The sequence below is a fragment of the Pseudophryne corroboree genome, chromosome 10 (assembly GCF_028390025.1).
Source record: "Pseudophryne corroboree isolate aPseCor3 chromosome 10, aPseCor3.hap2, whole genome shotgun sequence".
NCBI lineage: Eukaryota > Metazoa > Chordata > Amphibia > Anura > Myobatrachidae > Pseudophryne > Pseudophryne corroboree.
In genome coordinates, this window is record NC_086453.1 from 112,611,428 (window position 1) to 112,625,291 (window position 13,864).

At 44.7% G+C, this 13,864-nt stretch overlaps 1 protein-coding gene and 1 long non-coding RNA gene across 2 annotated transcripts in view; one reads left to right on the forward strand and one right to left on the reverse strand.

Moving 5' to 3' along the window:
• The window catches only part of DBP (D-box binding PAR bZIP transcription factor), a 59,752-nt gene that overhangs the window by 38,216 nt on the left and 7,672 nt on the right, over positions 1–13,864 (forward strand). The window contains exon 3 of the mRNA XM_063942740.1: positions 12,111–12,331. Within this exon, the coding sequence (XP_063798810.1) occupies positions 12,111–12,331 (221 nt within the window). The remainder of the gene's footprint in view (positions 1–12,110; positions 12,332–13,864) is intronic.
• The window catches only part of LOC134966184 (uncharacterized), a 155,902-nt gene that overhangs the window by 37,028 nt on the left and 105,010 nt on the right, over positions 1–13,864 (reverse strand). The window lies entirely within an intron of this gene.

Sequence of the window (13,864 nt, forward strand, 5' to 3'; positions counted from 1 at the left end):
TCTCTTGAACGGCCGATATATCGCGGGTCCGTCGCGCAGTGTGTGGGTGATACGTCTGTGAACTCCGTCGTTGACCGACGTGTCGCGTCGGCCCCGCAGCACGACCGACTGCCAATATATCTACCGATATATTGGCGGGTCGCTGTGTGTGTACGGGCGGTCAGCCGACCACCCGTACACATGCTGCGGCAGCCGGTGGTGATTGACAGCTGAACTGGGCGTGCGTGTGTACACGCCCGCCCAGTTCATGACGTCAGTCCCCGACGGATCGGACAGTGTGTTTGCTCAACACACTGCCCGATCCATCCATAGATATATCTGCCGATCAATTGATCGGCAGATATATCCACCAGTGTGTACCCACCTTAAGGTGTCCTCCTTAAAGAGAATATACATATTATTATGTAGCACTTATGTAGTAACAACATTCCACCCAACCTATAGCTAATACTGTCATTACCTCCCATGTGCTGTCACCTCAGACATCCTGTTTGATTATATATGTTTTTGTATGTGTTTGATCAGTACTGTGCCTTATTCTGTATTCGCTTTCACTGTCTCATAGTATTATTTTGAAGTGTCTTCTATATGATTACCAGTGAGAGCTGATGTGGTTTATACCCATATGAAAAGTCCTATGTAGAAGGTTTTGGCCAGTGTAAATATAGGGCGGGATGCCGGGCATAACGCAGACATTTTTATTAAAGGGGCAACCACTTACATGGCATGGTTTTGCCTTGTAAGTGATTACCCCTTTAAAAAAAAGTCCGGGTTCGCCTGGCATCCCACATGGCAGCTGAACTCGGGCGTCATTCCTTCCCGCCCATTGGGGTCATTCAGGTGGAATTGCAGATTCTACTAAAAAGCAGATTATGAACAAGTTGTATCCAGCGCCCTACTTGTGTGGATAAATGCTGTGGCAGCAAGATTGTGATGGAGGTTAAACCCAAAACCTCTAGGGATATACAACGTAAGGGTACACAATTGCGCCTGAATATGTGATAGTATTAGTTGCTTTTGAATGACAGATAAACAATATATAAGTAAAGAATGTGTGTATTCTGGACGCCTGTTTACACGGGCACCTTCCGCCGCAATGGACTGAGTTAGAGAGCGGCGAGTCCAGAGCCAGCGATCACCTGTCTCCCTACAACTTATCCCTCTCGCACAGCCATTTGGGGTACCCCGTCACTGCTAGCACTGTCGGAAGATCGCATCCCCTCTCGAGACAGGATCCAGCCTCCGCAATAGACTTTTTCACCGTGACTCATATATCACATAGTGAGCTCCTTTTGGGACTGTGTTGTTATATGCCCCTCCACACTTTGTGGTATACGATTGAGTGCAATTTAACGTGGTGGGACGCCACACTCTATTGCACTGGACTTTGGACTTATTTTTTTCATTTATTCATACTTTTTGTCATTTTGTTTTATAGAATAAATACACACATTCTTTACTTATATATAGTTTATCTGTCATTCAAAAGCAACTAATACTATCACATATTCAGGCGCAATTATGTACCCTTACGTACTAAAAAGCAGAGTCTGCAATCCTTTCTTTCGCATGCTGGGGGACGCCCATCACAGGGAAAGGCCACCCAGCATGCTGAATGGTCCCGCCCAGCGGCTGTGACTGCAATTTAATTGGTCGCAGCAACTCTGTGAAGTGCGGTCAGGGGAGGCAGGGGAGGCGAAGTCTCTCCTGTCACACTCCAGTATACTGCAGAGTTTTGACTATAAAAATGATTAGAATAATACAAAGACAATATTTATAACTTATAAATGTATTATTCTAATAATTTTTATAACCACACCAAATTTGCAGTGCTCCGCTTTTGTATAGTGCCCACATGAATAATCAGGCTCATATATGTATGTGTAAGGGTGTAGTACGGCTGACCGCCGGTCAGCTTACCGACGCCGGGATCCCGGCAGCATACTGACGCCGGGATCCCGGCGGGGAGGGGCGAGTGCAGCAAGCCCCTTGCGGGCTCGTTGGCGACCTGCGGTCGCCACGGGTTCTATTCCCACTCTATGGGTGTCGTGGACACCCACGAGTGGAAATAGTCCCTGTTGGTCGGCATGCCGACCATCGGGACAGTGACCCGTCGGGCTGGTGGAGGAGGTCATGTGACTGTCGGTCAGCTGACCGGCGGTCACATGAATACCACCCATGTGTAAGTCTGGCTCTGATACTAGCCAGTGCCTCCCCAGCCATGACCTCAACGCATGTCACTGCAGCGACTGTGGACGACCCCCTGCCTCCGCAGCCCAGCTGCAAAGGAAGGTGGCCCACCGCCATTTTTTCCATCATGCATGTTACGTCACGCAACTGCCCTGATAACGCAGCTGACCCGCCCCTATTTTCCCCGCGCCACCCCTGCAACGGTCCATCCCCGCCCGCCCCGCAGATGCCTCTACCTGTCAGTCAGGTAGAGGCGTCCTCAACCAATGCGATGCAGTCTCATTGGTCGGGCCGCGCAGGATGGGACCTGCACATTAGCGCTAAGGATGGGGGAACTGCGGTCGCACCGCGTTGTGATGTGACCTGAATGACCCCCATTGTCACAAATGACTCATTAATGTTTAATCTATACAAGAAATTGTTATATTTTGGATCTTTTTTTTTTTTTGTAGCATATTAAAATAGTTTTATATTTTATGTAATTTCTTTTATTTTTCTAGGAGGGAAAAAAAGCATACAAACTGTGAAAAATACAATTCGTCTCATGGCTACTTTTACATACTTGCAGTAGCAAAAATTCTCCTGTATATAGGAATACCAGGTTTATCTATATTTCAATCAAGATCAGGAATAGAAAACAGCTTTCTTTTGTCTCAATATTTAGTGATGTCAGAGATTTTCTAAAGCTGGTCATACGCTGTACAATTATCTGACAGACCATCTGTCCAATCTAGCTGGTTGGAATGAAAATCTGGTAATGTATGGGAGCAAATGACAATCGACCATTTGCTCCCAAACACTGGAAAAACGTACAAAAAAGGTCGTTCAGGCAAATTGTTAAATCACGATTTCCAGTGTTTGGGAGCAATTGGCCAATTGTCATTTGCTCCCATACATTACCAGATTTCCATTACAACCAGCCAGATTGGACAGATGGTCTGCCAGATAATTTTATAGTGTAGGCCCAGCTTAAGACACCAGCCCCGCAATGACCAACATGTGGTTCTGTTTTGCAGGAGGACACCATGTTCTTGCTTTCCCTGTTATAGTAGTAACCGGGATGTCTTGCACTGGGGCTGATCAGGGATTTGGTTGGCATGCTAATTTATTTTGTAATGGAGTATTTCCCATTCATTTTAATGGAATTTCGGCATGTAGATCAGAGGTTGGAAACACTGGTCTTGACTGTCTCAGTGTAAAAAAAAAATTGTGATTTTCTGTAGCATTTTACTAAATCAACCTTTTAAATATCCCATCTGTGCTACAATGAACTCTGCAAAATTGGTGGTTATTGTGATATAGTGATATTTAGCCATTTTGGGGGGTGGGGAGCACATTAAAAAATGGGTAATCTAGAAGTAATTTTGCATGTAACAGATTTAATCACCCTTCAAATTTAGAATTAGCAATTTATTTATCCCTGAGGCTGCCAAAACCTCTTGAAAGCAAATTTGTTACAAACAGTAACAGAGGTTCAGTCCATCTATACATGGGGTTCACTACGATATGCCGGCGGTCGGGCTACCGGCGACCAGCATCCCGGGCCGGGAGCCCGACCGCCGGCTTACCGACAGTGTGGCGAGCGCAAATGAGCCCCTTGCGGGCTCGCTGCGCTCGCCACGCTACGGGCACGGTGGCGCGCTACGCTCGCCACACTATTTTATTCTCCCTCCAGGGGGGTCGTGGACTCCCACAAGGGAGAATAAGTGTCGGTATGCCGTCTGTCGGGATCCCGGCGCCGGTATACTGTGCGCCGGGATCCCGTCAGTCGGCATACTGAAGACCACCCCTATACATGCATAGCCTCTATCTATGGGGGTCATTCCGAGTTGTTCGCTCGTTGACGATTTTTGCAACAGAGCGATTAAGGCAAAAATGCGCATGGTACGCAGTGCGCATGCGCTAAGTATTTTAGCACAAAACTTAGTAGATTTACTCACGTCCGAACGAAGAATTTTCATCGTTGAAGTGATCGGAGTGTGATTGACAGGAAGTGGGTGTTTCTGGCCGGAAACTGGCCGTTTTCTGGGAGTGTGCGAAAAAACGCAGGCGTGTCAGGGAAAAACGCGGGAGTGTCTGGAGAAACGGGGGAGTGGCTGGCCGAACGCAGGGCGTGTTTGTGACGTCAAACCAGGAACGAAACGGGCTGAGCTGATCGCAGTGTAGGAGTAAGTCTCGAGCTACTCAGAAACTGCTAAGAAATTTCTACTCGCAATTCTGCTAAACTTAGATACACTCCCAGAGGGCGGCGGCCTAGTGTGTGCAATGCTGCTAAAATCTGCTAGCGAGTGAACAACTCGGAATGACCCCCTATGACTCTAATCTTCTGTATCCAGGGTCGGACTGGATACACCTCCTCCTCCTCTAGGGATCAGATTTTGCACTTAAATTACACATTACACATGTTACATTTATACTGCACAGGACTATGGTGTATTTTCTACAATGTATTGCTGTTATTAATCTGGAACACTATCATGCATGCACTAGAAGTATTTACTACTGTATTTATCAAGGGGCCTAGAACATGCACTACTGGTTATCCAAGCGTCTAAGCTGCGTTTTCCTGGTGGGCCCTTAATGCCCCAGTGCGACACTGTCTGTATCTCAAACCCACTAGGAATTCCTCAGACCTCAGCAGTAGCAGCTATCAACGCAATGTAATAACGCAACCATTGGTAATGTGTAGTCATATTCATGGTGTATACAACAATCCACATCAATGGTCCATCCAGCGTTTGTTAAAACTGCTGTTAGTATTCTTACAGCATTTGTCATAGTGACCTGTTTTTCTCTGCTTTTGATGCACATAAGCAACAAGGGCAGATATTAAACCATTTCGGAGTGTGTACCCTTAACAATTTACTTTGCCCCTCACTGCAAGGAACATGAACAACGTGGATGGCACACATTGCGAATAAGTGATATAAATGTATTGATACTCCTGTTAAAGTCTGTAAGCACATTGGGTGTGTTTGATAACAGAAGGTCTGTGTATTCATCCAAGTCATGAGTGTCCTCCGTGTATGGGTGTGTGAATTTACTAGAGGTTACATCGTGTAAGATCATGTGCAGCTCATCCCTGCTGCGAGTGTCTCATCCCATACAGTATGTGATGTTCCCTCCTACACACGTGCAGTCCCATGTCTCTGTAACAGAACAGCAGCACAGCTTCATCCCCTGGCTCAGAGCTTGCTAATCACCAAGTAAGTCACAATGTGATTGTGCAGGTTCTAATCTTTTCTTCCAAGACTCGTGCTACACACAAACAAAACACTGTTGCCTTTGAATAGAACATTTAAAAGAATATACTATTTTGCGCGTATTTTTTTTGATTACCGAATATGTTTGAGCAAGACATTCATTATTACAGGTTTGTGACCTTTATACACTCTGATATGCCTGGAACCTTATCCCAGTCTAATTGGTTCAAGTTTCCATATTGACTATGTGTCTGCTAATATTGATTTTTCTGTGACATGCCTTCCATGATGATGATGTGGTTACGTGTGGCGTTGAGTCCATTGAAACAGTTATTTTAAGATTTAAAGCTACTTAGATTTTTCAGTGTGCATTAGTGTGACGCTCAAACCAGAGTGCAGTCAAGAGATGAAAAAACACAGAGCTTCCTAAGGGGGGTACTCACGGAGAGATCCATGCTTAAAATCTAAGCAATCTGACTAGATTGCTAAGATTTTAAGAACAGATCACTCGTGTGTACTCCCCACGGTGCTAGATTGGCCTGCATGCAGGCTCAATCCAGCACGTCGCTCATTGCACCCGCTGGGTGAAATGAGCGCCCCTCCTCCCCCGCATCACTCAGCACACATCGCACTGTGCTGAGCGGCAGGAGAGATGTGTGCTGAGCGGTTCGCTCAGCACACATCTCTCCCGTGTATATGGCCCTTTACAGTACAGCTGGTAGGAAGACATTGCACATTCAGTTTGCTACATATTGTTGTCCATGTATCAACAATAAACAGTGCCTTCAGAATTGTCACTGACCTAGGTTGGGGGTGTTGTGAACTCGGGGGTTCTCCCGATGGTAGGGGAGAGGAACCACAGTTGGGTCGGAACAGGGATGGCTTGATATAGGTCTTCCTCATACAGGACTCTGACAGTAAAGCTTGGTGAAAATATTAAAGAACTTTATTGCAGGAAGGGAGCAACACAATGTCTCATAGCAGAGAAGGAACGTATGGGGGGAATGTCCAGGCCTATAGGAGAACTTGTAAGCAATGTTAAAGATTCCAGGAAAAGAAGTACTTGTGAGTGTTGGTACAAGATAATAGTGGCTGAAGAACTTGTGAGTGATGTTTTTAGAAATACTGATGATTTGAAGAACTGGTGAACGGTGGTTAAAGACTCTGATGATTTGAAACACTCGTGAGCGGTGGTTAAAGACACTGATGATTTATATGACTTGAGAGCGGTGACTAAAGATACTGATGATTTATAGAACTTGAGAGCGGTGGTTAAAGACACTGATGATTTGTATGACTTGAGAGCGGTGATTAAGACACTGTAGAACTTGAGAACGGTGGTTAAGACACTGATGATTTGTATGACTTGAGAGCGGTGGTTAAAGACACTGGTAACTTGCAAAACTTGGGAGCGGTGATTAATGACACTGGTAACTTGCAAAACTTGGGAGCGGTGGTTAAAGACACTGATGACTTGTAGAATTTGAGAACGGTGTTAAAAGACACTGATGACTTGTAGAACTTGAGAGCGGTGTTTAAAGACACTGATGACTTGTAGAACTTGAGAGCGGTGTTTAAAGACTCTGATGACTTGTAGAACTTGAGAGCGGCGTTTAGCCCGCAGCCCACGCTGACTCCAAGAAGCACTGGTGACTGGATTGCAGAGGAACACACCAGCCGCTGTATACGCTGGAACTGTGCAGCAACTAGCACCTGGAAGTGCCGGAGACACTGGGGTACGACTGCAGAGAGATTCGCCGGGAACAAGAGCCCTGGCATCCACTTCAGGGGAAAAGACGATACTCAGGCGCCGAGGCTCTGCCCGGCGTCTGCCTTTGAATCTCCCACCTCCGCTGGATTGGCGGAACAGTCTGATGACGTCACCTGCTCCCCGCCCACGTGATGCCGGGTGTCATGGCGGCGCCCCTGCCCCGGGGAACCGCCGGGAGCCGCGCCAGCCAGACGCCGGAGCCCGTGGACCACCGAAGGCGGAGGCCGCAACACAGACCAGCAGACACGCAGGGGTAAGCGCGGTGAACGCCGCCTATGGCGTGTGACAAGAATATTGCGTTGTTTTGCAGTTCATTGATACTCCGTGGTAGCTTTATTCTAGGATCAGTTTTTTCTTGTATGTTAATGTATTACTACTATCAAAAGCCTAATATACAGAAAATAATGACAAGAACACATTTCTATGCAGAATATTGATCTAATTTAAAATACAATGTAATTGCATATGTTATGATTTTATATAAGCTAAGTGCAGGGTTGAATGTAAGCCTGTTTGCTGGGCGGACCTTGCGTGTTTTTCGCTCTGTGTATACGCCGTATACACGCATACTGATCTACAGGTGGCGCAGAAGTGGAAGCATTTCAGTTGCATCAGCGCTTGTAGCTGGAACTGCGGAACTGGACTGTAGTGGGATATTTGTACGGAAGTTCAATGAGGGTATGGCTACAGAATTGCGGACTATGAGCCTAATTCAGATCTGATCACAGCAGCAAATGTGTTCTCTAATGGGCAAAACCATGTGCACTGTAGTTGGGGCAGATATAACGTGCAGAGAGAGTTAGATTAGGGTGGGTTATTTTGTTTCTGTGCAGGGTAAATACTGGCTGCTTTATTTTTACACTGCAATTTAGATTTCATTTTGACACACCCCACCCAAATCTAACTCTCTCTGCACATGTTACATCTGCCCCACCTGCACATGGTTTTGCTTAGTTGTGTGCTTTTTGGCTTTGCTTGCATCTCTGAGTCAGGCTCTTAGTTCTGTGCATGCAATGCGGTTGCCGTTACAGCCGACCTCCATTCAACTCTGCATCAGCTCTTAAATATTTAATATTGATGCAGTGCCCATTCTCCATGGTAAAAGGAACAAAAATCTGCTGTTGTAATGTGCTTTTCTGACTTCATAGACTGTAATACTGCGCTCTCTATTATCTATTTTAGGTTCCTATTCCCACTTATGCTAATAAATTGATAATCTCACAAATCTATATTATGGCAAAATAAGAACTAGTATTTCCATTGGAACCATAGTTGGAAATAGGATACATGAAAGGCCTACGTACATTTCATGTGGAAACTGTGGATAAGTTGGCACAAAGGCACACTGGGGCAGATATATTAAGCCTGGAGCAGGGATAAAGAAGTGATAAAGCAGTGATAAGTGCAAGATGATAATGCACCAGCCAATCAGCTCCTAACTGTCATTTTTCAAATCCATTATAATTGGCTGGTTTGCATGCAGGCACAATCTAGCAGGTCGCTCATTTCACCACTGGGTGAAATGAGCGCTCTTCCCCCCTCGCTCAGCACACATCACGCTGTGCTGAGCGGGCGAGAGATGTGTGTTGAGCGGTCACTAATAGATCGCTCAGCACACATCTCGCCCCGTGTGTACGGGGCTTACATCTGCCCCATTGTGACAATTTGGTCTTTTTTGATTGTATGTCATAGCATTACAGCTATGCAGAACATTTACTTTGCTACACTTGACAACTCCTTGTATTGCACGTCCAGTAGGCAATGTCAGATTAGAGTGACATTGGGAAAAATTGGAAAGCTTTACTATATTGCGACCACCATTATTATATAATAGCCATCTGCTATGTTTGCATGGTATTGGGAAGCTGATGCAATCCAACTTGGATTTCCACATACCTCCTTGCATATGTAGTTTCCAGGAGATGGAAGAAGTCAAGTGTGGGCAGGTACTGTAAAGACCAACCTGCCCAGGTTATGTTTTGTATTAATTCAGCACCTGAGTGGACAGGACGTACAGCAGTGCTTGCCATGACGAGTGTTCTAAAAGGAAGAAGAAGGAAAGGATATCCAAAGTGGACAAAACCTGTAATGCAGAAATACATGTCACTACGCTATTTACTTTTGTAATGATAAGAGTTAATTGCTTTGATTGATAAAGTGCGGCAGTACTGTACTTATAGATGCAACACCCCAGCTCTTCAGTTCCTCAGTATTGTTGGCGTGGGAGTTTCTGCTTCAAGCAGAAGAGGATGGAAATAAAAATAGACATGTCTTCCATTTTCCGGGCTTCATCTGAATTATGCACACTTGAATTGCTGGCGTAGCTGCTGTAGAACTCGAGCATATAACATTTACAGCCTCACTAGACTGCATGGCACAGATGTATGCCTGCTACCCATAGGATTTGTTCCACCTTGCCGAGTACTCCCTTTTCACAGTTCACTTGTGGTGTTCCTGCTGATGTGCTAGAGCACAGCAGATCATGTGTTTAACCCTATCTGTTTGCTAGTCAGGACTGCTTCACTAAGGAGGAACATGTTGATGTCTATAAACAATAACATCCCTGTTTCTGGAAGAGACATTGCATGTTAGTCCACATATGTAGTCTCACAAGGTAACCATATAGGGACCTATTTACTAAGATGTTTTATTCCGCAAGCCATGTGGAAACTACCATTTCTGCATCATTTTCTGGACTTTTAGGATTGGGGGTATTTAGCAAAGCCTTAATGTAGGAGATAATGGAGAATCTCTTCAGTGTAAAGTATTATATAGATTGCTGTAGCTATCCCCAAGGTTCTCTATGGGCATGTTGACAGCGATCTATTTATTAAGTGTCGCTTCTCTGAGCTTGTCTCTATTAGCCAACACCATCTTCAGATGGCCTTTGCTCATTCAGGATGCAGTTATGGGATCCCGGCATCTGGAAATCCCACTGGTCGGCATGCCGACCAACAGGGACTATTCCCACTCATGAGTGTCCATGACACACACAGAGTGGGAATAGAACCTGTGGCCAGCGCAGCGAGCCACCAATCCTAGTGCGTGGTGAGCGCAGCGAGCCACCAATCCCAGTGCGTGGTGAGCGGAGCGAGCCCGCAAGGGGCTTCGTTGCCCTTCCTCGCCCCCAGCTATGTAACAGCCGGGATCATCTGTATTCTGACCGGTGGTCTCCTGACCGCCGGTCACACATACCCAACCCGCTCATTCTGTCTAGGGGTAAACCCAGCCACAGTGGGATTTCCTTCCTACCTCTATGACTGTTATTACCCAGTTTTGTTTTATCACTGTTATTTCCATTTGTAAAGCGCAACGGAATTTACTGCACTATATAAAAAACTGTTAGTAAATAAATAAAATAAGTTTCCTTCCTCCCTCCCTCGTCCAGACTGCCCGTCAGGCCGCACATGTGCAGTTTGTAAACATCGGAAACACAGTGATCATTTAGGACCATTATAGCTAAACTTTATATTAATTTGCATAATATTTTCCTGCTTAGCCATTTTGACTGTAAATGATCTAATATTTACCTAGTTGCTGGCTTAGTTAACATAAATGATTAAGTGCATGGTGAATAGCATATAATATAAATGACAAAATATATATATATTTTTGATAAAATTATATATAGTCTGCCTAATCCTAATAGTGTATGATATATAAAGTGGTATATAAGAAGGCTATGGTTAAGAACAATTATATCAGCCTGATAATATAGCTGTATTCAGTTTTTAGCTGGCTGACTAAGGCTCACCCTATGCCCAAAGCTGCAGCATGTTCATCGCCAAAGGCGCACGCAGTGGGAATTTCTGAGTACCTAGAACTCCCCCGAATGGTTGCATTTTTTATTTTAAAGTCTGAAACAGCTGTGTCTTTGTCTCAGCATAAACTGCGATCGTAAAGCTGCTTCTACAGAGCTCTCTGCATACAGAATGTCTGCAGGGAGCTGCGGCGCATGTTTTGCAACAGCAGCTCCCTCAGTCCTCACAGTACTGCCAGCTCAGAGTATGTGTGTGTGCTATGTACATGTGTGTGTCTACGCAATATGGAACAACCCCGCCCCCACCCCCAGTAAATCCAGCATTTGCATCTGATTGCCCCCCCCCCCCCCCCCCCATCGCTGCAAGTGGTGAAGGCCTGCCCGTCACAGAATACTGCACAGTGGATGGGGGGTGGGTGCAATCCTGATCAACGTGGTTCTTTGTGGTGAATAACTTATATGTGTTTTTATATTTATATGTAGAAAAAATGTTGAAAACGATAGACATAATAAAAATGCTGCGTAGTCCTTGTGTTGTTCTTCTCTAACTGGATGTGACACGAAATACAATGCAGTAGAGTATTTCGTATCCGTTCTTATATGTGGTTACGTTATTTCTCGCATTGCGGTGAGCGATTGCCTGTTATTGCTCACATTAGTGTTTCTCACAATCTATTCGGACACATAACAACATGACGCATTTCGTCGGCAGACATTTTAGTGTTCATTCTAGCACCCTAGAATGAACCAGAGCAGAGAGCGACACCCCAGGCAGGAAAGAGGAACTGCAAGTGTTTTGAAAGGTGCAGGGTGCTAGAATGAACACTACATTTCTTTTCCATATTTCAGCTGATTTAACCTTGGCTCAATTAATTGATTGGTTTGAAGCTGATTTGTATATCCATGAATTAATCGTTCCCTGTTTATTTCAGCCAAAAAGTAGATGGATACTACCATAAGACACATTTCTGTGTGTGATCAAGTTGGTATGCTAGCACGCCTGTAATGGATGACAAAAGGCACATACAAATTGTGTGATGCATTTTTTGTGTTTTATCAGAATCAAATTATATTAAAGAAAAAAAAAAATGCTGAAAACCCACAATGATTCCTTTAAAAACTGTTTCTTCTGGATATCTTGCTATTGGTTTAAGTACTCACTAACATATACTGTTTTCCATGCTAGGTCAGGGAACTCCTTTGTCGAGAGAAAGTCCCAGTCCTGTGGACCCAGAGTCTGTGGAAGTAATGATGAACTTTGACCCAGATCCCGCTGACCTTGCCTTGTCCAGCGTACCAGGACACGAGACCTTTGACCCAAGGAAACACAGATTTTCTGAAGAGGAACTAAAACCTCAGCCTATCATGAAAAAAGCACGAAAAATCCAGGTGCCAGATGAACAGAAGGTAAAAACAGTCATGAGCCATGTTATACAAAGATTATATATAATCCTGTATGGCGCCAACCTATTGTGCAGCACTTTACAGAGACTGTGTAGTCAATCAATATATATGGATGTGTGTCCCAAAAAAAGTACCCCATCAGATGTCGCTGCTCTCACCATGGAGATGGGTGTATCCTCATATAGCCAGTCAACAATAACTTTCCGACTGTGACTTGTGGTAGCAGACATCCTGCCACATGATATAAAGCAGACTATGGGGTCTATTCATGAAGCCAATCAGCCTTGAAGTAACATTTATAATTTGCATACAATAAAATTATACAGAGCAGCTGATTGGTTGCCATGGGCTACTTCTCCACTGGTTCACTTCTCCACTCTTTGCACTGCTTCATGAATAGACTCCTTAGTGATTTCACTATGTTAATCTAAAATGCGACATTTGCCTAATTTGCTAGTGTAGCTCATAAAAACGTCGCTCTGTGCTGTGCTAATACTTCTGGACTGAACTTTGCCTGGATAAATGTTGGGAGATCAAGTGCAGGAGGGTCACAGTGTAGAGGCATCATGGATAATACTGCCATTTATAAATAGGCCAGTTATGTTAGTACAGAGAAGAGCAGAGATGGACTGCGAAGGATTAGTAGCACTACAGGACTTCTTTGGACTAGGGCATGAAGCGCCAACCTGTACTTAAGCAAGTAATGGTAAACAGTGTCAGACTAGGACATGAAGGGGCCATGCTTGTAGGCTTGGCTAACCAAGGTCTGGGCCTTTTGATAAAAAAAATATATATATATATACTGCTTGTGCATGCATGATAATGTACCAGATTAATAACAGCAATGCACTGTGCAATATACACCATAGACCTGTGCAGTATAGTGTAACATGCATAATGTGTAATTCAAGTGCATAGTCTCGAATCTGATCCCTGGAGGAGAAAGTAGTTTCCCCTTTACCCATGTGGGCCAATCCGACTCTGAGGCTAACAGTCGTATAATGATCATAATTGTACAGTAATGATGTCAATATTTATAGTCCAGAGGTTCTTTTTTCAGTTGTATTCTTTTCTTTGATCCCAGAGTGCATCTGTTGCTTATAATATTCATAATTACCTTCTTCCTTATTATTAGATTATGTAGTAATCAAGTTCAAACCTCCTGTGCACCACGTGTACCACTATTTCATAAGTGATGGGATATGATATCAGTAGCTCTGCTGCTTTTATAAGGTGGAGGGGGGGCGGGGCTTTTAGTTGAGCTTTCAAATTACAGGGAAAAGTAAAAAGGAAAGTGATCAATTATGCAGTGATCAACTATGATGATTACGCAGCATCGGATCATCGGTCATCTGAGTAACCCTCCGGTTACTCAGGATGGCTGTTGCTTTCATGCAGTCACTGGCCTTGGCACGCCCAAACAATGGGGACGATAACGTCTTCGCTGCCCCTTCCCCACCCCACTGCAGGAACAGAGATCTGAAAACATCGGAGGTGCATGCAGTCGGGTTTGTGGATATCTCTGAATTAGTCCCT